Here is a 27514-nt window from a genome sequence, read left to right as displayed (position 1 = left end):
AGAAACAATAAGTAATAGCTGTGAATCAACAAAGCGTAACAAACAGCAGACAGGGGGTTCTATCTTTGGCAGAGTGCAATTTATGAAAAAAATACAATATGCACGTTTCTGGAAAGCACTGAGAACAATGTACATTAATGATGAATATCCTGAGCATCTGTCTTTGTTAGTTCTGGACGGAAAGTACTTGAATGGATCAGTCGAATAAGCCAAATGAGCAAAGCAGCGTAACACCTGCATCAGAACACCTGAACGCACTACCACTATCGAAGCTACATATGTCTACCAGACCAGCAGAGCGGAGCGCCGCTAGGTCGTACGAAGTCTTCTCGAATTTAGGATTGCTCGACAGAAATCGAAGGCAGCGATCCAGAGCATTCACAGTTTGTACCGAGATTCGAATTTTGCTGATTACAGGCAGTCTGAAGTTTTTTTTTTTTATCAATCTTTCAACTCGTCAATGCCCAGAATTATGCAGAATGCCCTCAGTAACCAGTACTCGAGAGGATTTTGCAGGAAAAGCTACCCTTCAGCAGAAGAATACTTCCAAACTAGAAGAAATTAATTAATTCTAGGTTATAGAGAAAAGTAAATCCATTTAGCTGTTCACTCCACACAAAACAGAGATGGATAAAGGAGCACAGCACAATGTTGAACCCACCAAGGAGAATGGCAGAATCCCATGCCTTCCACTTTTTCCCACTGAAATTCGTTTATGTTTGTAAACTAATAAAAATATTCGGTTGGTTATTTGTGCACAAAATATCCTCATAGATTTGCACTTTTCAAAGAAAATTTGGGGACTTGGGGATTTGGGATTTCGAGTCCTCCAAATGCAAGGTTAGAAAACTGAGACGTGCGAGGTGGTGATGATCTTTTGAGTTCCAGAAGCGTAGTTCTGTTAAAGACGGTGTTTTAGTTCGATTTGAAGCATATCCACTATTTGTTTCATGCAAAAATGTTTCAGAGAATAAAGTTAGGATTTAGAATCTAATGTGTTGTTTCAAAACATAATTGAGCACATCAATCAATTATTTACGTCAAGGGAATCAACAAACGCTCAGTAGTTGCGAAAACCGGCAAAAGAGAAGCTAACAGAACGGGAAGAACTCTTTTCAGGGACATTCGAGATATGTGGATCTGCGCGGGTGTCGCGTCATGATATCGCGACGTTCTGTTGGTTTTTATCAGTCAGGATCCACTACGCTTGACCGGAACAGGGAAACAACCTGTCTGTGGAGTGGAAGTGCTTGCGAGAATTTCTGGTGTTCGGCAAAGTAGTACCTCAAAGTAGAAGGCGGAATTGTAGATATACATGGGTTGCTAATGATACCTGTCCGAGTGATGGAATGAAAGAAGCAAGAGAAGCGGATTCTAGCATTTGTAAATGGTATGAAGGATTTGTCGAGTAATCTCGAAGGGTAAAGAGGTCCTAGCAAACTTACGCCCTCTGTTCCTGGATCTAGAAGTATTTCGCGTTATCGCGGATTGTTGTTAATGAATCGACCACTTAGGTTTAAAGCCAGGCACCACGAAATTGACGATGTTGGTATCTCCCAGAAAAGAAAGGGTTAGAGGTGTAGATTACGAAATTGAGAGTATTTACGATCAATCCCCGTTGCTCCTTCATGAAAAGCGGAGTGTTAAAGGGTTTTTGTAGGCTTCTTCCTAGAGGGTCCATTATTCTGCTGTTTCTGGAAAAGCGCCTTTTCTCACTTCTCCATCCTTTGGTTTTTCTTAAATAAGCCGCTGGAGGAATCCCAGCGACTTCCGCCCGTTCGGAGATGCAGCGCGTGTATGTATAAAGGAGGGGTGTTCAACGTCTCTTGCAGGAAAAAAGAACAAAGAGAACGTTTCCCAAACAGTTTCTCAGGACATTTAGAGGGGACTGAAGGTAGTGACATCACAGTAGCAATCGAAACCCTTACTTCTATCTTCTCTCGGAGAGATCCCAACACGGTCAATTTTTGGGGTAAGCTACCTTTAAGGTTTCGGGCAGATTCCGTGCAAGAGTCGTAAAATTCACAGAAATGTGGAAATCATCATAGTGGCTGCTTTGAGCCTATCAAACGTTCGCACCGTTCGCCAAATTCAGCCTATCAAACTGTTCGCCAACCTTCGCAGATTACTCGACTGCCACTGTGTGAGTAACCATGGAGGCTCTTCTCCCAATTTGCGCATTGAAATGGAACTTCTCCCAAATGTCAGGACATCAGTGAAAGAGAAAATGAAATTTGCTAAGCTACGTTGAATCACAGGAATTAATTCCAAAATTAATGTCACCGGTTCATGTGAGGTCCGCAAACCTTACAGAGGACATAGAAGCAGGTTAAAAGTTTTTTCTTTCGCAGTTGCACGGTATCGCACCCCTTCCGCAAGAACAGATGATCAGTTTCTGAGCATTACGAAAACTCACCGGTTGATTCTTTTCTCTGTATGTGTTCACAGCTTGTATATCAAATTTGAACATTTCAACTTCACAGGAGTACGCCTTCGGGGTCAATTTGATTACCGTGTGTAATGGAACTCGAAGATACGGTAGTTCTTCAGTATTCTTGTTCGTGAAGTATGCAAGTATACACCGTAGAACAGCCTAAAACAGCTGTACATTAACACAGCATGCACAGCGGAGCTAAGGGAGTGGTTATCCGGAACCTGGTGGGAGATGACTAGCACATTAGCCTGTCGCTCAAGTTCCATGATGACGGGTTCCAGTCGTGTCACGAGGTCTTCGTAACTCTGAACTCACGAAGCAGTGACAAAGTGAAGTGAGTTAAGAATGCACGGGAGTCGAACCTCGCCGCTTGGGTAACGGTAATGGTACTTGTCCTTGTCGCGTTCAGCGAATTGCTTCGGATATCGAGCTTGGAAGTCGTCGTAGGTGAGTCCTTCGCAAATACCCTGAAATTCTTTTTGACTTTTTTTTTTTTTTTTTTTTCTTTTAATTTTTTTTTTTTTTTTTTTTTTTTTTTTTTTGTTTTTTTTATTTTTCCCCTGAAAAACCCCAAAAACAGCTGTACATTAACACAGCATGCACAGCGGAGCTAAGGGAGTGGTTATCCGGAACCTGGTCGTAAAATGAAAAATCTCGCCAGAGGCAACTCACTGCATCGATTTCATCTAACACTTTCCAGTACTCAATGATAGTTGCCTGTTTTCGTAAATAAGCAGCCGTCTGCGCAGCGCGAATCCGCTGTGACGACCAAACCCGTAGATCAGAAATGTGTTCATTCTGAAATGAGATTGGCAATAATAGATGCAACAGAGATGTGATGAATTCCTAAAAAAACGCCAAATAGACTATTATTCGTTGCTAGCAGTCAAATTTAAATATTGTGAGAACACCGGGAGTTGCAGGCGTTCTATCGCGTATTAAGTTGCGTTGAGGAGACGGAATCACACAAGGTTGTCCCACACGAGTTGAACATGAACTACAGAAAATACAAGAGGAAGGCCAACGATTCCTGTGCAACCGAATAAAAGATCGGTTCAAAAAAAACTAGAGAATTAGATTTTTTTACAGAAGGATGACCTGGTTTGGGGCAAGCTTTCGAGTGTGTTTGATGTTTGACTGAGTCCCATGCAATCGTCTTTGCTTCATATAAGATTTTTATTTTAATTTTATTTCCACTTTTCTAAATTGTTCTCATTGGTCGCAATAAAAAAATTCTCTCGAATTAAATGAATTAGTTAAATGATTTAGCATTTGAAGAAACGATACAACAGAACGCTGTAGCCATCCATATATTACAAATTTTAAACGAATTTTAAACCTAATTCCAAGTCTTAATCAGTTAACATGCTCACAGCTGATCCTCTTGCCAATTTGCTGGATTCATTTGACAGAAACTAACATATCAACGGCGACTTTTTCGTTACAATATTCAGCCAAAAAATTGTGGTCGAATCTTCCTTTGAGTCTTCCTTTTCTACTCCTAACTTCTTTTCATCACTTCTTTCTCATTATTCTTACTTCTTTTTCTTCTTTCTTTCCATTACTTTTGCAATAGCGAAAAGATTTCTGTGCGCAGTACGCAAAAGCCTCCAATGTGCAACCTACCTCAAAATAATCTCTCAACTCTTCAGCGTACTTCAGTCCATTCTCGCTAAGCGGACTGTCGCCGCCGAGTCGACCAAGCTGATTGTACTCGCTCTCGCCGTGCTGCAACAGAGATGCACATTTCATTGTTCCACCTCGAGCAAGCAGTATTGACTCTTTTTTCCTACACCATATCAGTTTGTTCACGTTCAAGTAACCAGAGATTTAGCGAAGAGAACAGCAGGGGTCCTATAACTGAAGTGGATCACCATGTGCCAATTCCACCTCGAAAAAAACTCTCCTCATGAAACCCTTTGAACAATCAAATTCTAACAGCAAACTAAACAACTCCTCATATTTCATTGGAAATTTTGTTCAAACATACAATCGATTATCATTTTCATCCAAAAATTGCTTTCCCCTTTGTCCCCTCTTCAATGACGACGTGCATTTTCATCCACGAAGTGCGCTTTCAATGCTTTTAACTTTTTTTTTATACGTAGCACTTGCTGTCAATAGAAAATAAGATATCACATGTTAGAAATTAGGATATATCCGTTCGATTGTGCAGTCATCACATCCTAGCAAACAAGCTACAGTTAGCTAGTTTTTCATGGGGTTAGCAAGAGAAAAACTGTCGATATCCTGCATTACTGTAGGAAAAAGATTAAAATTGTGATCGGAGCTCTACAGGTTCCTGCGTTGCTGGAAAAAGATGCGTGGATGTTTCGTCGCTTACATAGTCTGCGGTATGCTGAAGACGTTTCCTTATTTGCATTTGCTGCGCTACACTTCAGAGGAATCAGACATAGTCGAGACAAAACGACATGAGGCTCGGTGCAGTTGCGTGAGCGGCTGCGCTCGAAGCTGTGCGGTGGAGCTGGCAATCGAGATCAGGGTGGGTCCATCACTAACTACAGCGATGAGTGGTGTTGACGGTGGTCATCCACCGATCCCAACTGTTCGAGCGCAGCCGCCTACGCAAATGCACGAAGCTGCAGGTGGTTTTACCGTACTATAGCCTTAATCTGTTGCTTAAGTTTACGGCGTCTCTGGCTGCGCTTTTTCACCGTTTGCGATTTCGGAGACATTCGACTGGGAAGGTCGCCCGCGATAGAAAGCGACAGATACCCATTAATCTGTGAAGACGTCAGTCTGCGCCGCCGCAGATTCTGCTGACAACGTAACGCATTATAGCAAACGAGAGCTCTCCGTGGAAAAAAAATCGCGAATGCCGTCAGCAAAGTTCGCAGAGGTGATGGTGTCGTTGTATAGCTTCTGCCAACTCTGCTGGCAGCCCTCCCTCGCTACCACTACTAGTAATCGATTATCGATCGGACCAGATCTGAAGTAGCACCCTTTCCACTCATTTAAATGCAATACGGTAGGATGTTAAGCTGTGCTACCTGCTCCTCACTTGTTCGCTCTCCGTTATTCGCTTTCCTTCCAGCATCACCCACCACACCCTTTGTTTTCACATAGTTCTATCTTCCCACTCTTTGCTCTCACTTACATACTTACTCGAGTTAAATAAATGCTTCGAGGCAGTAGGTGGATGTTCATCAAGAAATAGACCACACGACTCTGCACGTGACCATTTACGTTGTGCACATAGAATGACTTGCCGGCATTGATCACCTGGAATCATTTCTGAGCATATTTTGAGTCACTGCACAGGGTAGTTAAATCTCCAACTCGATCATTGACTTTTCTTTCGTCACCGGTAAAGCATCAAATTGACACGAAGCACAGCGCAGTTGCGTAAACGCTCTCGAAGCGCTCTCGAAGCGATGCGATGAAGCGCAGCGGTTAGAATCGAAGGAGGACCCTTGCTAGCAACATTCCTCGTTGCAGTTCCCGATGGTCCCATCTCGATTTCAACCGCCTTCTCCGCAGCGCCGCTTACGCAACTACACCGATCTTCATCTCGCTCTGACCCTACCACGATCCTGTTTACCAGTAAAAGAAAAAGAAACTAGAAATAGTGAAACCTTGATGAAGGAGTGATCCTCGTCTTCTTCCTCATCGAGTGGCTCGTATTGCAGTTTGTAGTTCTCGATTCTCTTTAAAAAGTCTTCTTTTGCTTGTTCGTGTGTCATGATTCCTTTGTAGTCAGGAGAGTTGACTTTAACATCCTAAAGTGCTTGATTTATCTTCTCCAGATCATACTTGGAAATCTCGCAGCTAAACATACACTAATATTAGAATTGATGATAGCAGGATCGTCGCAGATACTTTCAATGAAGAAAACTCGGAATGGTGGATCGAACAGCGTACGTCGGTTGGAGCAGAATTCGAGGACCTTTCGTCGTCTAGCTCGTGTCGTGTTCGTGGCATCCAAAATCTGTAGGTTGCAGGGTCCCATGGAAGAACAAATAATAAAAATAGTAGCCTTCGCATACATTCGTAACGGATGGAAATCACGGAAGGATATCCCGGTGAAATAATGAGAATAGGGGTCGAACTGCCAGTGTTGGAGCTGGATACCCACAATGGATACAATTCAGATCTACAGCTTACTTGTACTCTGGCGACTTGTACAGCTGCTAGATACCCAACTTCTCTTCCTAATCTGCCTGGGCCTTCAGTGCCAAATTACCTTGGAATCGTGCACGAAAAAACTAATCCGTCTTCGCTGCACTTTTTTGTCCTTTCTTTCTTTCTGTCGTTTCACTACGTATCTACCGTATTTGTTTGTTTCTGTCCTTGATACATTTTATATCAAGTATATTAAACAAATAAATGATGTTGAACCTACAGCTACTTCTCCCTCCTTCGACGACAAGTACATACCCATATCCTCGATAGCCAGACGGGCGCATTCTCTAAAACCAGCGCAATAGAATCGTGGACTATGTACGCAGGGATGGTAATTCTGAACACACGTACTCTCTAATTCTACTTCCTTTCGCATTATAAGGATTGAAGAACTCGAAGTCCCCTTCTTTTTCCAGATCGCATGCTTTTCTTCGATATTCGCCTACGTTGAATGCTGAACAACGCATATTACGAATAGTTGTAATGTTCTCCAGTGGCGTCATTAATTATCTACTAATTATTAGTTTTTTTCATTAATCTACGATTTCTTTGTCAATTTATCCGTTCATGCCCAAATACTGAAGATTCACAAAAAAAAGTGTCATATTACAAAAGATTTCTACACAGATATAACTTCTCAGGAATGGAGATTGATGAGGTTCTTCTTATTGCAGGCAAATAAGGTCCTCTTCTGTAAAAGGTGAAAGAATTTCAATCATCTAGTCAACTATTGCTCCGTTCAAAAATGAGGACAAAGACCATGAAAAAGTTCTTGAAAATGATTAGGAAAAATCTCGCAACTGAGCTGGTTTTGATTGCAGATCCTCCAACGAATGTGGCTATACAGCTGCCTCTTCACAAAAATTACTACCGAGATTGTGAAGGGCGCCGTTGGTCGCGTTATTTAAGTAGGCATGGAACCACTTTTACGTGGATGAATGTATAAAGGATAAAGTGGACGGCGGCTACCAGTCCCTGTGGGGATGCGCCCGCTCCTTCGATTTCAACGCAGAATAGTTTAAGATTAATGAACGCGTGTTCAGTCTTACAATGAATTGTGGAATCGAGCGATGTGTCGAGTCATTTCCTTTATCCTCGCGGACAAGTCTGACAGTCGGACAAGTCGGACAGTTGTCGACCTCAGAAAGGTGAGAGGTTCGGTTGTCACAACGCGGTTTCGAAACATCGAACATGCAGCCATGAACGAATTATGGTGAATATTTCCACACAATTTGTACACGCTTTAGAACTAAAACTAATCAGACTCGTTTCTTGTGGGGCTCTTCAACGTAACTTACTGTTACCATGAAGATACATTGGCATCTTATTTATTTCCTTATATTACGCGCTGTGCAGAAAGTAAATGAATTAGTATTTCCGATAGGAAGTTGGACGAAATTGTAAAGATGCCAAAGGTGTCTGTACAAACGAAGTTGACCTGAATAAACGGCGTTAATCGAATTACAAGGTGCACCCAAACAACGGCGGTGAGAAGAAAAAATGGAGCGAAGTAAATGAAATCAATCATCGCTTCTTACTGCGAACGAATAACAAGTACAGTATTCTTATCGCCCCCATTGATTACCCTCTGGGAAATTACCAGCAATCAATCACTGCTCGAAGATTCTTTATGTCACGTCTCATTCATTCTTACCACGATATTAATGGTACAGGGATTTCAAAAAAAATCGCTGAAGGGAAGAGACGCTGTAAATAAACGCCTTCGCTCTAACACCTGATCGCCATAAAATGAATGGCACATGTTTGCCGAGTTTTCAGACTCTCTCTGACAATAGCAGAGTACAATAGTCAGGCAAATGTTGAAAGGGTGATGCTGGCGATAGAATTACGCTTTGTGCTGACCAATTCCTCTCAGGATGTTCAAAAACGTTCGAGTCCAATTCAAAACCCAGAATTTTTTTAAAAACTGAGTTGTTCTCCTGCATGTCGAGTAAGTATGTCTATCCTCCCAGTCAAAGCTAACAGTGTTTTCTTCAGAAGATGGAAAGCATAGTTGGCCTAAGGCGGTATTGAGCCATCGGCTGCACGGATGCACTTTTGACCTTTTGACGTTGCGCCACACCCGCTTGTTTTCACAGCAGAAAATGAGAAGAATAAGTTCACAAAGTTTTCAGTTGACAATTAGTGATCACCTTACGAAGGTAATTACTTTGTGGAGACAAAAAAGAACAATAAAACAATGAAACATGTAAACACTCCGAGATAATTGTTGACCGTTCGGTGTAAGAGGGCATTGAGACGGCAATGTTGCAAGTACAAGAAAAAAAAAACTGAAAAGTTAGTAATATCTACGTGAAATGAGAGGTAAACGTACCTTTTGTTTTGATCCCGATCCAGTTAAGATATCGACATAGTTTGTGGGAGATGTAGGTTTTCCCCCGAGCTGGCAACCCGACGAGGGCGATCACATTCGGAACCCGCACTTGTACGTTTGAACCATCTATGAAACGAGTCATTGAGAAAAGGACGTCATAAACGCCCCACCTACTGTTTATAAGCAAGAAAATTTCCAAGGAAAGGCAAGGTCACGTATACGATTGATTTTCATGAGATATGAGCGCTCACAAGATGAAAAAAACGATGTCACGTGGAAAACTGTAACATGTCTACGACTGCGAAAGGAATTCTTTCTTCATGTACGCAAACACCTATGGATTCGAGAAATTGGGAAGAAAGAAAAAAGAGACCGCGTGATGTCAACCACTTTGCCCATTCATAGCAGCAAAGCATCCGCAATAATGTTTCTCAAGGGCTTATTGCCACTTGTTCTCACCATTAATCCCAGATGTTCCGGCAGAAACTGCGGAAGAAATTTATGGAAATACCTCCCCCAACTGTTCATCGGAACAGCCAGTATGTATTCACGGAAAATTTTGGAGCAGGAAACAATGAGCGATGCATCCCAGAGGTAGTTTCTAGGTGTTCGTTTTGTAACTCCGAAATTATTTCCTTCAAAGACGATTAATAAATCAACAAAACACACATAATCTCCGTTCAAACCACTTAAATTTCTAATTTTCGGGATAAATTCCAGTCTTGTAAAAGGAATGCGACTGTTCGTACTATTATTGGACTCTGCTTCGGTCATTCCGCAATCTCGCAGATTGCCTCGAGCTTAAAAACCTTTCTCTTGCGTGATGAAACGGAATTTTCTAACTTCACACTGTCCGAGAGAACATCCTTCACAGCAGGGAACAAAAGTGAAGATAAATAAGCCACTTTAATTTCTATGTAAAATGTTAATGAACATTTGAAACACAATTATTCATAGATTATATCATGATGAAGATTAAAAATAAATAAATAAATAAATAAGAATACGTCATCAATTTTTGCGACAAACGCGAGCTCGAACTGTGTGTCTACTTAAAGGCATCACCTCACGAATCTGAGGTGGTACGGATTTCAAGTGGGGTATTCTTATATGGCATTGTAGATTATGGAGAGAGGGGTGATTCCGTCAATTTCTTCCTAATTGCCGTGAAAAAAACTGTCTAGAAGAGGCGGCGCGTGCACAAGGCTGGCGCGCTCCAATCGAACTCGTTGTAGAAAATAGCGCGCCGGATCGCTCGAGGCCGAATCATCCGGGCCGTTTTTACGGCAATTAGGAAGAAATGAACGGAATCACCCTTCTCTCCATAATTTACTATTCCGTATACGAATACTCCACCTGAAATCGGTACCACCTCAGATTCGTGGGGTGATGCCTTTAAGTGAATTTATGGTACGGATATTTGCAGGGGCTTTCCTTTTTTGAAGGAAGACGCATTTAGTGGAGCACAAAAAACCAAAGTTGTGTGGTGTATTTGCAAAATTCGACTATTCGACAGTTGTTGTTGACGTAGGGAAGGCTGTCGCCATTCACTGAGAATCGTCGCATCACAGATACCATTTCTCTGAACTCAGCTATAGAGCTGAGAGGCGGAATGTACTTAATGGGAGCAAGGACAATTAAAAAATGTAATTTTTTGTCTCTTTATTGTGCATCCAATGACAAATGAAATTCGTAATAGTTCTAGAAAATTCGCTGCGTGCGGCGGTAGACAAATATGAATTTTTAGTGCTGTAAGGAATAAAAGGGCGGAATAAAAGGACTAAGAGTGACGTTAGTCTGAAATGCTTTGGCGACGAAGAGTACAGATGTAAAGTGGGAAAAAATGGCTTAGGAATGCATTAGTGTGCAAATCGGGGGCAGAGGGAAATAAACCAACCAATGATTTTAGCGATATAAACGTACATAGTTTAGTCTAGCAAATAAATTTATCCAATTTTTTCTTTCACGCCAGCACACTTTCAATGGAAGGCGTAAGGGATTTACATTCACTGAGAGTCCGATTTCTAAGTTGGAAAACCTCAAAAGAAAGGATAATGATTGACACGATCTAGCTCTTGACATCCCTATATATATTATTCTAATATGTCTCACATATTTCTCTACCTATATATATTTATATTTTGCCAAAATCAAAAAAAAAATCCTCATCGAACAACATTTGAGAGACAGGTGTGTAATTCATGACTTTACGGATTAATTCTTGAGCGCTCTCGCCAAAAAATATCCAAAAAAAAATGCTTTACGTTTTTTTTTTTTGAAATCCAAGGAATGTTATCTCCGGGAATGTTTTGTTCTTCATTCACAGACGTGCCTAGAGAGAAGCGAAAACAGCTGCACTGAAATAACACTGGAAAGACAGACTGATAACATTTAGGGACCATGCAAAAAACTGGTCGTAATTTTTTTCCTACAAGTGTTGTTTTCTCGGTCGAGTAAAATATTGCAATGCATAAATTATGCAGCTGATGGCCCTATTTTTCTCAGAACAATCTTAAAACCGACTTTAGAACCGTCTTTTCTCATATAACTCATTAAACTTACAGCATTATTGCCGGAATACTCTTTTCACTTAAGATGACAGACTCCACCAAACTGGATGCTACTTTTTGTTGAATCTCATTGAATTAATTAATTGATACGCTCAAGTGTCCGAGAGAACATCCTTCACAGCAGGGAACAAAAGTGAAGATAAATAAGCCACTTTAATTTCTATGTAAAATGTTAATGAACATTTGAAACACAATTATTCATAGATTATATCATGATGAAGATTAAAAATAAATAAATAAACAAATAAAAATACGTCATCAATTTTTGCGACAAACGCGAGCTCGAACTGTGTGTCTACTTAAAGGCATCACCTCACGAATCTGAGGTGGTACGGATTTCAAGTGGGGTATTCTTATATGGCATTGTAGATTATGGAGAGTGGGGTGATTCCGTCCATTTCTTCCTAATTGCCGTGAAAAAACTGTCTAGAAGAGGCGGCGCGTGCACAAGGCTGGCGCGCTCCAATCGAACTCGTTGTAGAAAATAGCGCGCCGGATCGCTCGAGGCCGAATCATCCGGGCCGTTTTTACGGCAATTAGGAAGAAATGAACGGAATCACCCTTCTCTCCATAATTTACTATTCCGTATACGAATACTCCACCTGAAATCGGTACCACCTCAGATTCGTGGGGTGATGCCTTTAAGTGAATTTATGGTACGGATATTTGCAGGGGCTTTCCTTTTTTGAAGGAAGACGCATTTAGTGGAGCACAAAAAACCAAAGTTGTGTGGTGTATTTGCAAAATTCGACTATTCGACAGTTGTTGTTGACGTAGGGAAGGCTGTCGCCATTCACTGAGAATCGTCGCATCACAGATACCATTTCTCTGAACTCAGCTATAAAGCTGAGAGGCGGAATGTACTTAATGGGAGCAGGGACAATTAAAAAGTGTAATTTTTTGTCTCTTTATTGTGCATCCAATGACAAATGAAATTCGTAATAGTTCTGGAAAATTCGCTGCGTGCAGACAAATATGAATTTTTAGTGCTGTAAGGAATAAAAGGGCGGAATAGAAGGACTAAGGGTGACGTTAGTCTGAAATGCTTTGGCGACGAAGAGTACAGATGTAAAGTGGGAAAAAATGGCTTAGGAATGCATCGTGCAAATCGGGGGCAGAGGGGAATAAACCAACCAATGATTTTAGCGATATAAACGTACATAGTTTAGTCTAGCAAATAAATTTATCCAATTTTTTCTTTCACCCCAACACACTTTCTATGGAAGGCGTAAGGGGATTTACATTCACTGAGAGTCCGATTTCTAAGTTGGAAAACCTCAAAAGAAAGGATAATGATTGACACGATCTAGCTCTTGACATCCCTATATATTATTCTAATATGTCTCACATATTTCTCTATCTATATATATATTTATATTTTGCCAAAATCAAAAAAAAAATCCTCATCGAACAACATTTGAGAGACAGTTGTGTAATTCATGGCTTTACGGATTAATTCTTGAGCGCTCTCGCCAAAAAATATCCAAAAAAAATGCTTTACGTTTTTTTTTTTTTTTGAAATCCAAGGAATGTTATCTCCGGGAATGTTTTGTTCTTCATTCACAGACGTGCCTAGAGAGAAGCGAAAACAGCTGCACTGAAATAACACTGGAAAGACAGACTGATAACATTTAGGGACCATGCAAAAAACTGGTCGTAATTTTTTTTCCTACAAGTGTTGTTTTCTCGGTCGAGTAAAATATTGCAATGCATAAATTATGCAGCTGATGGCCCTATTTTTCTCAGAACAATCTTAAAACCGACTTTAGAACCGTCTTTTCTCATATAACTCATTAAACTTACAGCATTATTGCCGGAATACTCTTTTCACTTAAGATGACAGACTCCACCAAACTGGATGCTACTTTTTGTTGAATCTCATTGAATTAATTAATTGATACGCTCAAAGTGCTCAATAAATTTCAAAAAATAAAAGTAAAAATATACAAAAAACTAGAAAAGTAAGAATAAACAGTTCACGTGTTCTGAAATGAATGAAGACGACAAAATACTTTCAATACAAATTACTTCTAACTTTTTTCTTCAAATAACACTGTTTCTACTTCTACTTCCTAGTTGGTTACGATAAATCTAAAAGGTTTTTACAATAGTTTCTGGTATTTCAAAAACATAGATCCATCCATGAAAGGTATATATGTGCTTAATTGAAACTATAAATGAGAAACGTAGATTTGGCTGCTCGAAAAACCTTCCCCTTTTCTCTCGGCTAGTTCCCAAATAGTCTTTTTGGAATTGATGTTAAAATCAAATGCCAGAAAATTTAAAAAAGGCTACTTTTATATGAGACCATGAGACTATAAGACTACCATAAGACTCCGCCTCTGATGTTTTCTGATGCACCAAACATATCGGGAAATGGAGCTGTTGAGAGAGAGAACAAAGAGAGAAGGGAGAAGAGAAGAGAAGAGAAGAGAAAGGACATAAATGTTAACAGATGGTTGCCAGTCAAATATTAGGCTGCCTCATAAATATCTTTCCACAATTTTTCGACATTTTTAGGGCCCTTTCCACTCATCAATACGATGAAGAAAACATCATTATGGTGACAAAAAATCGTCCAGGACCTTCGCCATTTCCTAATTCCCTTTTCCCGAAACTCGAGAAAGTTCAAAAAAAAAGAAGGGAGGAAACTAATTGGACGGTATGTGTAATACATCTATGCATAAAGAAATACTGGTTCCAAACTACCGGTATTTTTCTTGTTTATATTTTATGTGATGGGTTATAAAGATAACTAATGGGGAATTCCCGGGAATGCAATAACTAAAGTTGTGATTGACATGCAATATTTATTTCAGTGAACGGATAAGTGAATGAATGAAAGAATCAGTGAATGAATGAGTGAATGAACGAGTGAATGAATGAATGAGTGAATGAGTGAATGAATGAATGAATGAATGAATGAATGAATGAATGAATGAGTGAATGAGTGAATGAATAAATGAATGAATGAAGATAACCCATTTTATACGACCCCTCACTCTTCTCCACTCTCCTTGCCGAGATATTTTAAAAAATTTCTCGACAGAATATAGTGGCATTCACAGCTGTTGCATCAAAAAAGATTATCGGAGATAGTTTCTGGATGTGTACGAGGAGAAGAGCACAAGGATTGAACTGTCAACTCCAGGGCAAAACATCTACGTATCTTCAGTCATCTTGTCTTTTGCACATTTTCAAATATTCAAGTAGTATAGAGAATAAATGTGCCCTGCTTTCACAATCGACTTACGAAGGTCAGCATTGTCACTTAGAGTCTTTTAACCACGAACAAATGTTTCTGGCATGTGTCAGCTGATCTCCACTGCAATAAAGTTGTACATAGATGTTTCGCAGAACAACTGATTCAACGAGCGCATCCATGGCTGAATTACGGACTGCAGCCTATGAAGTTGGAAAGTTCCTCGAGACGAGAAAAAAATGTCACCAAAGGAATTTCGCTGTAAAGGTGGAAATGGCGACCGAATTACAACGAATATCGTCAAAAAAATGAGAAGATTGCAAAAAACGAGTGCGACGCAGGTCTGAGAAGAGGAAAAGTGCTTTATTTAAAGGCATCACCCCACGAATCTGAGGTAGTGCAGATTTCAGGTGGAGTATTCGTATACGGCATAGTAGATTATGAAAAGGAGGTTGGGGGGGGGAGGTGATTCCATCCATTTCTTGCTAATTGCTGTAAAAAACGGCCAGGAAGATGCGGCGCCGCACAAGGCTGGCGCGCTCCAGTCGAACTCCTTGCAGAAAAAAGTGCGCCGGAACGCCCGAAGCCGTATCTTCCGTGCCGTTTTTTACGGCAATTAGGAAGAAATGGACGGAATCACTCTCCTCCCCATAATCTACCATGTCGTATACGAATACTCTACCAAAAATCCGTACTACCTCAGATTCGGGGAGTGATGCCTTTAAGTCACCAACAGAACTTGGATGTGTTGGAAGTACGCATTAATGAATCTTAAGGAACCATGAAGAGACAACGAATGGCAAAAAACTTTAACATACTTGAGCCTTGAAAAATGAAACCCGCTGGCAAAAGTCCAGTTAAAGAATGAGAATTCCGCATTTTGCGAACGCGCTTGGAGCTTCATAGTTATTTGTTAATTTTTTTCTGCATAGTTGACCTATTGACATTTTACACCATCACAAATGTTGAATGTTTAAAAAGACAGTTGTCACTGACGTATCCAGCAGAAAATCTTACAATACCTTTGGCATCTAGGTATTGGCAAGCCATATGAGGAAGAACAAACAGAAACAAGTGACTCAATTCTGTTTAAATTAAATGTGGACAGCTGCTGGGAGCTCTAATATATGAGAAATTTGACGGAAATCCCTCCGTAAATTCATACATACCTCCTCCAGGACTCGGCACCTGGAAATATGTCATTTTCCGTTGTGGAACGCCGGCCTTAGCCATTTTCTGAAAAAAAAGCGTAAATGAACAAATATGCAAGAAAAAGATTCCAAATGGAATCAGTAGATGGATGTCAGGCGGAAATGAATGATTTGTGGCCCCGAACCAGACTATTACACCTTCATCTCTCGAAAGGGAATTTGTTGAGAAGAAGAGAGAGAACGAGGAAAAGTGGGAAGTGAGAGAAAGGTCGAGGACAAGGGAAAGAGAAAATGGGAAGAAGCAGAGAGTGAGGGAAAAGGGAAAGTTAGAGGACGAGGGAAAGGGAATCATTCACGCGAACGGGCAGCTCGCAATCTCACATGTCGCTAACGCCAGAGCCAATTAGGTGCTCAAGTGACATAGCTCTAGCATCACCGCAAGCAGAAGAAGAAAACTGACGGGGATTATTGGCTCTGAAGAGTGGCCGGAGCCTGCCGGTCTTTGGGAAGAGATTCAAACCTTTCTCAATTTGCCAAAATCCTAACTATATTTAGGAGTATTTCTATGCTATTGCCGATTAAATGGGAAGATAAGAATTTCGGAAGATATATTTTAAATCCACGGGCTTTCTTTCTCGAGGGAGAGAGTAATTCTACTGCTAAAATGTCAAACTCAAAATCAATGCCAATATTTTGCGAAAATTCACCTGAATTCACTTCACTTTTCACAAAGAAACGAGCAGATGTTTAAATAACGTTAAGAGAAAGAACATAGAAAAATTCGAAATGGAACGAAATTATGCAAAGTCGCTTAGGTAATAGCACAGCGAAGGATTTTCTTTGATTCTTCTCTCACTTTCTAGAACTTTGGAGCTAAAGGGAAGGGCATTCCATCTACAAGTGCCTAAGGGCGTCCACAATAACGGTTAATCTTCGATTATGAAAGGACTGCATAAGAGAAAATTGCGCCGGCGAGAATAACATGCTCCGCCCTCGTTTCCCGGAGCACATCCGGGAAGCGATGACGAACAATCGTCAGGTAATGGCTCTTATCCAGGCACAACCCTTTTACACTTCCAAACGTTAACGATCATCGCTTGAGAAAAACCTCAACAAGCTCGATTTTCGCTGATGTTCGGCGATTGCTGGGAAGTCCCCGCTGAAACTAATATTTTCGCTCGAAACCACTTACTTAGACTCAGCTGATTGGATTTCGCACCTCAACGGAACGTGCATTATGCCAGTGCAAACGAAGAACACATAACAGACGTCCGGACATTTTCGTCCCGACGTCTGCTTTTCGAGGATGGGGCGGGACGATAAATCATTCATATCTTTTCGCTATTTTCTTAATCTGCAGATTTTCAGCCCTAACGTACCGCCGTCTTCCGTACACATTAATACAATTTTTTTATTTCCCTACAACCCCATAAAAACATGTTGCTGCGGTAATATTATTATAATTAATGTATATCTACCAACTTACACAGAAAATAAGGAAATCTTCGACTACTCCGTATAAACTAAATTGGAAACTAATTAATTGGAAGAATCTCGTCGCGAAAAAAAAAATTGTTTTACATACTCAACAACGCATAAAATGCTGAATATTCAGCCCACTCTGGTCGAAATGTTGTCGTTTGCTTCCTATTAGTTACTACAGTTCCGTATTTCTAGAACTGGCAAGAAATAGAAGTAATAAATAAAAACAAGAACTAAAAAAAGAATGATGCAAGGGTTTGCAAAATTTCTAGGCCCTAGATGTTAATATTTCCTTTGAATAGTGTGAAAAACACATTAATGAATTATTCAAATTTATGCAGTGGACAAACACGAACGGTCGGATGCACACTGACCTCCTAGAATTTATTTCCAAAATTTCAATTCACGAACAATTCTTCATAAGTGCTCTATGCACTCTGCAGAGAGAGATCTGATAGATTCTGCTGACGTCGTCGCTACTTAATCTGAAATTGCCCGAAATTGTCTGCTATTGGAAAATTTCATCCGGCAGCCAAGAATGAGAAAGAAATTGACGAGTAAAAATATCAGATCAGTTTCTGTAGGCTAGAGATATACGTACGTGGAGAGCGGAATCGATGAAGAGACTTTCCCCATGACATCACAAACTTGGTCATCACATTCATACATAGATAAGATGGTTTCTTTCAGAACGATTGCTCACTTATCTGATGTACGCCAGGACAATGTCAAGGATGGATATGACATACTGTAGCCAGAAAAAAGTTGACTTGAAGGAAAAAAGTTGACTTTGATAGGCATCAAAACAGCTAACGCGATGAGAAATGCGTCGTCTTCTATTGGTCGAGAAAAGAAAAAAAAATCCATAAAGTCCATCATGTGGCGCATTAACGACGTATAAATTGACTTTGATAGGCATCAAAACAGCTAACGCGATGAGAAAGGCGTCATCCAATTTACGAATCCGAAAATCGCAAAAAAAAATACGCGAAAAAATGGTAGAGGTAAAGCAACGAATCGAGAAATACAAGTGAATGTTGGCAAAACTTCACTGGCATTTTTTGGAGCCAATTACAAGCACATTATTCGAATGTACGAATTTTATGTAGGAGGAATCGAAAACACGGACATAACGGCAGAAGAGCAGCGTCATAGAATCCATGAAATTGAAGAGGTGCAGGTGAATACTAGATAATGAAGTAATTTTATATATGGCTAATGAGAAATGTCATAAACACGTGTGTTTGAAAAACATTGACTTGAAATAGCCGACAAATTGGTGGAGAAGCCTAGAAATGTCCCAAAAAAACGAAAAATTAGAATTGATTCCAGAAAATTAACGAAGAAGACGAAAAGAAGATTACGTCGAAATCTTCCTACGAAGAAATTGCGGGAAGGAAAGAGGACAATTTTAATCAGTAAAAAAAGGGTCTTATCTCCTCTTCTTCAGATACGTTAGGACAAGATGAAGAGGACATCAAATCAGCACTTAGATATTCTAGGAAACATGGATTAGCTCTAAAGTGCGGCGTCTCGCTAGCTCGTGTTGGTTACACACACAGGGAAAGTGACGGGATAACTTTGACTTTCATGGAAAAATACAGATGAGAATGGCAAATACACATTCAGAGCGATATATTTCAGAACTAGACAACTCTTTGAACAGAGCCACGAGGCTCGTTTGTTCTCGAACATGGAAAAACCAACAGTCACGTGTTGCGAGTCCGAAAATCTGAAAAAAAAACGTATGGCGCTTTTTGACTGCGAAAATTCGTGGTTCACACGTAACGCCAATGCTTTCTCGCCATGTGATGTGAATGTGGATGGCAGAGTGGTGACCCACAAGAAGCGGCAGCAAGCGACGGCTGCGAAGTAAGTGAGAAGTGCAGTTAGGAGACTCGAAAGGCAGACCCGCAGAGGCCCTAAATGACCTCATCGGCCGCAGAGTGAGAAATTTTGGCGTCTTCTGACAAACCAGACGCATCAAACACAGCATAGTCAAGATGATTGCAAATGAATGGTAGTTATAAAGGGGGGAGCACGGAAAATAAAAAAGTGCAGTCGTCTTGTCGAAAATGCCTGCGGGAAATTACGACATGCACTTCCCGACCGGCAATATTGTGTTTGAGGCTATCCGAGAAAACCTGATTTCACTTTTTATTCTTCTTTCTGTACGAAAAATGGGCAGAAATGTCAACGGCACGATTGCGTGTCCGAGGCTTCAAGCGGATTCCAAATAAACAAGTAGGCAGTCGAGTCGAAACTCGCTCAATTGTTTGTGACGATCCCCTGCTGTTGTGAAATCCGATATTTTACAGGAATTATTGCTCTGGAAACGAAACCCTCCCTAATCATCGTTAATCGCCGTTTAGGGCAGTTAAGCTGATCCGGTGGTTTATGGTAGCAAAGATGTTTCTAGAAGGCACTCGTGACAAAATGAGGTCATGACGTTTGAAAAATCGATGAGTAGAACTGAAAATGAATGAAGTTATGACAAAAAAAACTACTTTAACATGATAATAAAAACAGGTAAGGTAGAACTTCTCGATCTCCATGCGGAACTTTCGAAGGAGAAAAAAGTTCTCCATTCAATCCCCTGGATAGAGAAAAGCATGAAGGTTCTCAAACACTCTTTTTCTTTTTTCCATGGCAAGTATTCGAGAAAATAACCTTCGTGTGTTTTTCCTTTGTTCAAGATATTGCGTGGAACTTCGGGTCCATAATTCTGTCCCTTCGGTGAGCGTAATATCCTTCCGATTGTGGAAGGACGGAGCAGGACAAAAAGAAGACGAAAAGTGTGTCCAAGAGGCAGTTGAGGTTAGTGCAGACGCGTCGCGCCCACCCAGTTGATCACATTTAGCGTCCACTTTAACTGAAAACGTGATCTAGTAGTTGCGCTTGTCGTTTCTATTCTAAAACGTTTCTTTGGCTGTTAGAACATCGTAACATCCAGTTACACGTCCAAGATCTTTTTTCTTCTACAGTGAGTGGCACACTCTTTGCCTGATCTCGAGAGGAATTTCTTAGAACGAAAGTAAACAGCATTTTATTAGTGTGTACATTTCCATATGTTCAATAAATCTAATGTCCTCGATTCCCAGCACATTATGCGCCAACGGTAATAAGCTCGGAATGTCGTCATAGGCAAGGCCGTGTGACTTCTCGCCACTGCATCTATGTAACTTGCGATTTTCTCAAGGAAGAGGGGATTAGTTTTGCCGGAGGAGATGAGGGGTTCGGAGGAATAGATTAGGGCTGCAGCCCTCGCTGTATCTTCAAAAATCTAGAAGTTTCCAAAGAATGTTCGAGGACCTGTTTTCTACAAGTGTCCCCACGAGGATTTTAGGAAGAAAATTCCTCGGAATTAACAAAGATTTCTTGTAACCTTCATTAACCTGACGTTTCGGCTTTTTCGCCGTCTTTAGATGCCTGAATAGAGGTTGATTTGAACAATCTTGCGTTTGTGCTGTCAAGTGCCACACTATCCACACTCTCTACTGGTTCAGTGCTTCAATAAAGAATGGAGAATACTTGCTTTTGTTTGTTTTTACTTTTGTTTGTTTGTTTGTTTCTTTATTTGCTTAGACGTGAAGGTATTGCGGCTTATTGTAGCAGTGAATTTATTCCAGCTCGTGGTTATGGGAAGCGAACTCAGGTGAGGTGGGTTCAACTTCGTTTTAGTGCACAAGTATGACCCAGTCAGAAAGACCTGACCTGATCTGACTTAAACCTTTAGTACTTGACGAGGTGTATGTAAGCGAATATGAATAATGAGGGTATTGCATGGAGAGGAGAAAGCCATAAAAATACTTTTAATCCATACAAACAAGAGTACAAGCTAAAAATTGAAGTGTTGGATCGTTTTGTCCCATATTTGTTTACAATAATGCTATAGCCAGTAATAAATCAAACAGAGCGCTTTCAAGTGTGCGGATTCAATTTCAAGTACAGAGAACAACCTGCTAGCAATGGAACGGCAGAATGAGAGCGAATACGAGATGCGATCCTCGTGGATCTTGGATCAGCAACAAGGATTCATTCCACTGTGAATAAGTGCTGATTTCCGTCTGCGGCATAATAGCACTAATTTCTGCGACGAATAAGCAACGTCGGGATCTGCTACAAACCATCGGAAAATCTATATTTTTATTGAAACTGCATATATCAGTCGTTCAGAAGTTTGTACGAGAAACAGCCAAACTACGTTTTTGACAATTTTCAGATCGTGATTTTTCAGTACCAGTCGATACTACAAGCAACGCCATTTCAAAAGCTACACCAGATTTGAAAAAAAAGTGCTTTAACACGCTCAAAAGCGATGAATCATTGTAAAATAGCATCTGCGCTTTCCACAACAGCCTCGTAAATTCATCTTTATACTTTTTCTGAAGAGGAAATGAGGTGCGGAGAAGTGTTTGCGTTGCCTCCTTATGACAGGGAAGCTGGTGAGCGGCAAAAAGTGCGCTTGCACTTCCAGTCTCATCATATCAGCCACAAAAATTATGAATAAGTCCACAAAATCAACGAAATGAACGCTTTCAGACATTAGTGTTAGGTCACTGAGAGATACTACTTCAGAAAAAAAGAGAACAGGAACGTGGAAAAGGAATAAAGTAGATTCCAGACTCGACTCAAGATACCATTATATTTCTGGAATGGGAGAAGTTTGTGGACTTTCGGAACTGCAGATTCACTTTCTCATCTCCTACGGTTGTTAAAAATAACACATCTTTCATTCTTTTTTCCCCGAGTTACTTAAGGTCACAGTGAATAGCTGCAATTCGACACCGCCGCATAGCTTTTCCTAGGATATATTAAGTGATCAAGGATGAGTGGAACTTTATATTGAACATTTCAGGATGAATGCAATTTCGTGTTGAAAAATAAACGATAAAGATCAGAATTCAGCAGCTGAAAAAGTGGCAAACGCATCGTTCGAAACTGATTCTCTTCACTTCGCAAGCCTCTTTCATTGCACACAAATTCCGTAATGGGCTGTCTAGTTCTGTCATTGTGGTGAACATTTTCATACGACGTCACTCTAAGAATTCCACGTCTCCGAAATTCGATTAGGATTAGCTCCGGAGAGCTGCTCCTATGACTTATCAAAAGCTCGTTTCTTTTTTTTTGTGATGTAGTGTGTCTGGATGTGTTTAATCAATGAGTATTATGAGTCCTTGGAGAAGTGTGTGCGTGCGCGCGTCGCGTCAGCCCATTTGAACGCGTCAGCGGCGGGATGTGCCACCTGCGTGCGCGTGCCACTGGTGCTGCTGGATACACCAAATCTACTCCTTCCGAATTCTTTCCATCTGATGAGTGTGGCCTATACCTGGCTAATCCTGTACTTGTTCACTATCCAGCGGCTCTCCGCAGCACATATTTCGAACGTCTTTGCGGAAGATTAAAAATGTGGAGAATTGGGATGAACTGTATTGCAGCTGTGATCGAGCTGCGACCCTCATCACCTTCAATCTTCTCTGCAAATCGAGCGGGACTACTCGAACTGCAGAGATGCTTGGAACTCAATTATCCAACCTCGGCCCCCGCGCTCAGCGCAGCCGCTTGCGCAACTGCACCACATCGTTTTGACTCGACTATTCTTAAAATTAGATGATGCTTCATATTACGCGAAGCATATCGAAACAGTGTAAATCGAACATTGCGGGTTTTGTCGAAATTTCGGTTAGATGGTGACCTTGTCGTTTCGTTTTAGCAGCACTTTTCCTGAGAAAAACATACTATTTTAGAGGCGGAGTTAGCAGAAAATCCCCATGCTAATTCTTTTCCACCTGTTCCATATAGTGTAAAAATATAGTTTTCAAAAAAAAAAAAAGCAACGAAAATGCAAAATGAAGGTGAAAACGCAAACTATGTAGATTGCAGAATATTTCGTACGAGTTTGAGAATCGAGCGACACAGAAGCGCCCTGAAACCCAGTTCACCTTACGAAGCAACTCTTTGCACCTATGAGTGTGAAAAAAAATAAAAGCTCGCAGAATGGTTCTAATTACTTAATTTACCTTTACTTAATGGTGGTTACTATTTTACTTAACTAACCTAATTTTTCTACTATACTTAATTACTTAATTAATTTTGCTAAGGGCTGTTCCGCAGGGCAACTTCATGACTGATCCAGTTTAGGTGCTTTCACTTCGCCACTAATACGGGTGTAATACGTTGCCTCGTCGGGTTAATTGAGACCTTTGATGCCCCTGAACTCTCCGATCCCGGGATTTGTAGGGATGTTCCCCACTTTCTCAGTCATACTCGGAAGCTACATCCTTTAAATTGTATGTCTCCCAGTGGAAATCTTACCTAGGTCTCATAGTTAGGTTTCTCATGGATCGTTCACAGGTGAGAACGACAGGGCAGACGTCTATCACGGCGCAGACAGCTACACCCGTCATGAGCGGATAACAGGTTCAGTGAAATCGAGAAACATAGCTGAAGACGGCTGACCGTACCTTTATTATTGATATTGAATGTGGACAACCGTGGTGTCATTGCGATCGATCCGCTCGCAATCAATAGTGATCGAAAATGGAACAAGTGCGGCGTATCACATTCATGCCAGAGCCCGTATCCAATATATCTTTCTTCTTGGGAGTATAAATATGATGGGAATGTTTTCACTTTCTCTTCATTTCCCAATCGTGCTCTCCAATATTATTTGATTGATTTGCTGACGTGACCCCGTTGCAATGGGACTTCGTTGCGGGACCTAGTCATTTGTTGGATGAACATCTCCGTGCTACAATTACTGGGTATGCGTTTCAGCTGCGTCATGAACTTATCGACAGGCAAATTTTTACAGAATTTCCACGAATCCAACCCAGTCCCATTAATTAGTTGTCCAGTTGTGTATGCTTTCCAGTTGGGATTTCATCAGTTTGTCCAGTTGGATAGATAATAATAGATCCGGGCTCAGATGATTCCCGAAAAGAAAAGACAGTCACCGTGTGCAGTATCACTTCCACATCATGCAATAATCATTATTATGGTTCTCCTTCGCATGTGTGGCGACGCAGATTTGCTTTCTTCAAAACAACTTGTTTACAATGGCGCTTTCACGTGATGTTTTGTCCAGTGATTCGATCGTATTACCATTCACATTCAAATTACCCAAAGAAAGAAATGTTCATGGCTCACTGCTACAAAAAGTTGCTGATATGTGTCAACAACGAGTTGAACAACATAGCCTTATTACCTTTGCTGTACAAAACAACGCAAGCGTTTGCTGCTAAGTTGCGTTATTCCATCAGAAGACAGATTTACAAGAAATCGGTACTGAGCACATCCTTGTTTAAAAAAAGCATCTCTACCCAAATAGCTAAAGATAGAGGTGGGTGCGAAGTGAAGCGGATGTTCGGAGTTGACCAACATCTTTGCGCTGAGGCGTCTGACTTCAATTCTGGATTGCAGACATTCATGAACGCCCATTGACTTGAGAAACTCAGGCGAGGCACTAGCTGATACTCTCAGACAAATATGACAATAACGTTTCGATCCGGAAGAAGTGAGTTACCTGTAGTAGGGTCAGAACGACGTGAATTGCGGTCCAGTTGCGTTAGCGGCTGTGCGTTGCGTTTAGTATCGAGCGAGGATCTTTGTCTGCACCATTGTTCGCTGCAGTTCGCGGTGGTCCTACTACGATTCTGACCGCTCTCTGCGACGCATCGCTTCGAACCCAGCCGCTTACGCAACTGCATCGTGGTTCATGTCGTTTTGATCCTACTATGCCTATTTGTGGTTTCATTTTAAAGTGTGCAACCACTGAGGAAAACCTTATAAAAGAAAGGAACTTCTGCAACACTCGTAACGGATGCAAAGAAGCATAATGTCGAGGAGAAGCGGGTAAAGTCAGTTCAACAGCTTAAATATATCTTCATCCCGGATTTGATGAAGTTGGGATCTCTCCAGAAGAAGATAGGGTTGGTGGTGCAGTTTGCGACTATGAACGTCGTCATGTCCAATTCTCCTTAACTATCCAGAAAACAGCGAGCTCAACTGCCGCACCCTATCCCCTTACGAGACACCTAACAACGTGTCACGTATGCGGGCGCAGCTGTACGCCCGGCATCTGCAAGCAGGCAAATAATCGACAATATCCGCTGACACTACCTTTTCCGCGCGCTGGTGGACACGGCGCGTATCTCTGCTCGCAAACGTGACATGTTGTTAGGTGCCTCGTAGCTTGTCTTTGATTAAGTTTGAGTTTTTCTGCAGTACTCAGTAAGCCACTTCTCGTTAAAAACCAAGTTACATTGCTTGAAACAAAAATCAAGCCATTTCTAAAATATGAAGGAGATCCCTTGCCACCCCTTCACTGAGTTGACGCAAGAACGACGAATTAACCCAGAAATTCATTAGTCGCTCCTGCGACTTAGTCAGAAAAGGAACGAAAAATGGATAATTCAAAGACCAGAATACGGCAGCACTCTGGTCAAAAAAATTGTGATACCTGAAGCGATGCACTTCTAGAGTAAAGATTTTGGATTCGCGACTCTCTATCCCTCTCTCCGTTCCTCTGCGATACGCTCGCAGTCACCCCCAGGCGGCTAAAAATCACACCGGTTTCAATGCAACCTCTTCCACAGTACTGCAACTTCTACGAGACGATGACTGCGTAACGCATCATTACCATACACGCGCCACGTCTGAGAGCCATTTCCAGTGCCGTTTTGTTCAGGAAGATTAGGATTAGCGTGAACAGTATCGTACTGGTAATCTACGCCCCGAAACTCTACGTAGCTTACGAGTGATCCAAACATTGTCAATTTATCGTATGTTGTCTTTGACGCATTGTGTTCCGTGCCAGTAAGGATGACACCTGACTATTTGGAATCCTCCATTTTGCTGTCACGGAAAGAGTAGCGGATGAGGGGCGTGGATTTGTTTATGACACAATATTTGTGGAATCACTCAACTGTTCAACTATTTGGTGACCAGATTGTCTGAGCACATGAGCCGGTTCACATCAAAATAGGAACACCAACGATTTTTTTCCTATTCTGATTGGGAGTATGGGTATAGCTCAATGGTAGAAGACTATCACCATGTCCAAATGGTACGACAGCTCAACATTCTCCGGAGGCAACGCACAACTAATCTTTTTAGGAACCATAAATTGGCGCAGGTTTCGGTTGGGAGGATGAGGACACAAATGGTCTCTGCTGGTCTCTGCTAGCCTTTATGTTAACCGCGTATGCGTTCATAACAATCCTTTACGATTCTAAATTAACGTCAGGTGCGTCGAAGCTAAAATTATTCATCTACGCTAATATTTTATCCTTAATCCTGACTGTGGAGAGATTTGCTGGTTCTGTGCACCTCTTCCCCTGCGGTCCTACACCTGCTCCTATGTACTGACCAACTTGTTCGAGTCGCTGCCAATATTCAACGTCATCGACGAAGTCAACGAAGATCATTGCGCAGAGAAAGTAGACAATCACATATACATGAGTGCGTCAAAGGATTTTGGCTCTTCTCGCAATTTAACTTTAAAAAAAAACAAAAAAAAAACAAACGCTAAATCAGATTTTGTATTGGAAGATATAGGTCAATCTATTTCGGCAACATTTATGAGTTACGCCAACCATGTAATGGCTCTGACTTTCTTTTAAAAAAAAGAGAGAAAAGACGGGTTTACTTTTGGAAATTGTTGGAGATTACTTGCAAAGAGTAAGTCCCTTTTTTCAGCCAAATATTATTGCTTGATATATGCTGCACATAGACTGGAACTCTTCTCATATATCAGGCAGAGGGAAGAATTTGAGCATTAACAGCGGAAAGAATTCAGAATTCAGAATTTGATTTCTGAATTCTGAATTGAAGTGAACGTGGGGGCGCATCCCAAGCCGATTGATTAACGCGAGAAACTTTAAACTTTAACTTTAACAGCGAAAAATACAAGGTTTTTTTCTGAGAATAAAAAACTTTGTCTTCCGCGTTTATCAAGCAGACAAACAAAAGTAAAGGGCAGAAAGAGAATTTCAGAGAATTCTCGCGATCGTGTGTACATGCCTGTGATACAGAGGAAATCATGTAGTTACAAGCGTTTCAGAAAAAAAAACAACTATATCCAAGAAACTATTAAAAGAATACTCAGAAGAAAAAAGTTTTTAGATTTCTGAGAACGACTGGAAGATCGCAATGGAGGACAGCACAATCGCAAAAGTTCTGCGTACATGATCTGCT

General features: G+C 41.0%; 2 protein-coding genes across 3 annotated transcripts; one reads left to right on the top strand and one right to left on the bottom strand.

Moving 5' to 3' along the window:
- Positions 1 to 134: 134 nt before the first annotated feature.
- RB195_006429 (uncharacterized protein) lies at positions 135 to 26745 on the bottom strand (the record flags this gene model as incomplete). Of its 2 annotated transcripts, XM_064179498.1 has the most annotated exons (17): positions 135 to 234; positions 292 to 328; positions 392 to 422; positions 2417 to 2593; positions 2656 to 2739; positions 2797 to 2901; positions 3107 to 3232; positions 4061 to 4162; positions 5561 to 5677; positions 6031 to 6174; positions 6234 to 6383; positions 6798 to 6864; positions 6929 to 7031; positions 8913 to 9038; positions 15854 to 15920; positions 17692 to 17694; positions 26668 to 26745. In XM_064179498.1, 17 exons carry the CDS (start codon positions 26743 to 26745, stop codon positions 135 to 137), a joined length of 1617 nt encoding a protein of 538 aa, XP_064036447.1. The 2 variants fall into 2 exon arrangements, with proteins under 2 accessions (XP_064036447.1, XP_064036449.1); XM_064179497.1 differs by lacking the exons at positions 135 to 234; positions 292 to 328; positions 17692 to 17694; positions 26668 to 26745 and having other exon boundaries at positions 336 to 422; positions 15854 to 15917.
- RB195_006430 (uncharacterized protein) lies at positions 22554 to 22931 on the top strand (the record flags this gene model as incomplete). Its single annotated transcript, XM_064179499.1, has 1 exon — positions 22554 to 22931. The coding sequence occupies one exon, from the start codon at positions 22554 to 22556 to the stop codon at positions 22929 to 22931; it is 378 nt and encodes a 125-aa protein (XP_064036448.1).
- Positions 26746 to 27514: the final 769 nt, after the last annotated feature.

The sequence above is a fragment of the Necator americanus genome, chromosome I (genome assembly GCF_031761385.1).
Source record: "Necator americanus strain Aroian chromosome I, whole genome shotgun sequence".
Lineage (NCBI taxonomy): Eukaryota > Metazoa > Nematoda > Chromadorea > Rhabditida > Ancylostomatidae > Necator > Necator americanus.
The sequence above is the reverse complement of the archived record's forward strand: the minus strand, read 5'-3'. Positions and strand labels throughout refer to the sequence as shown.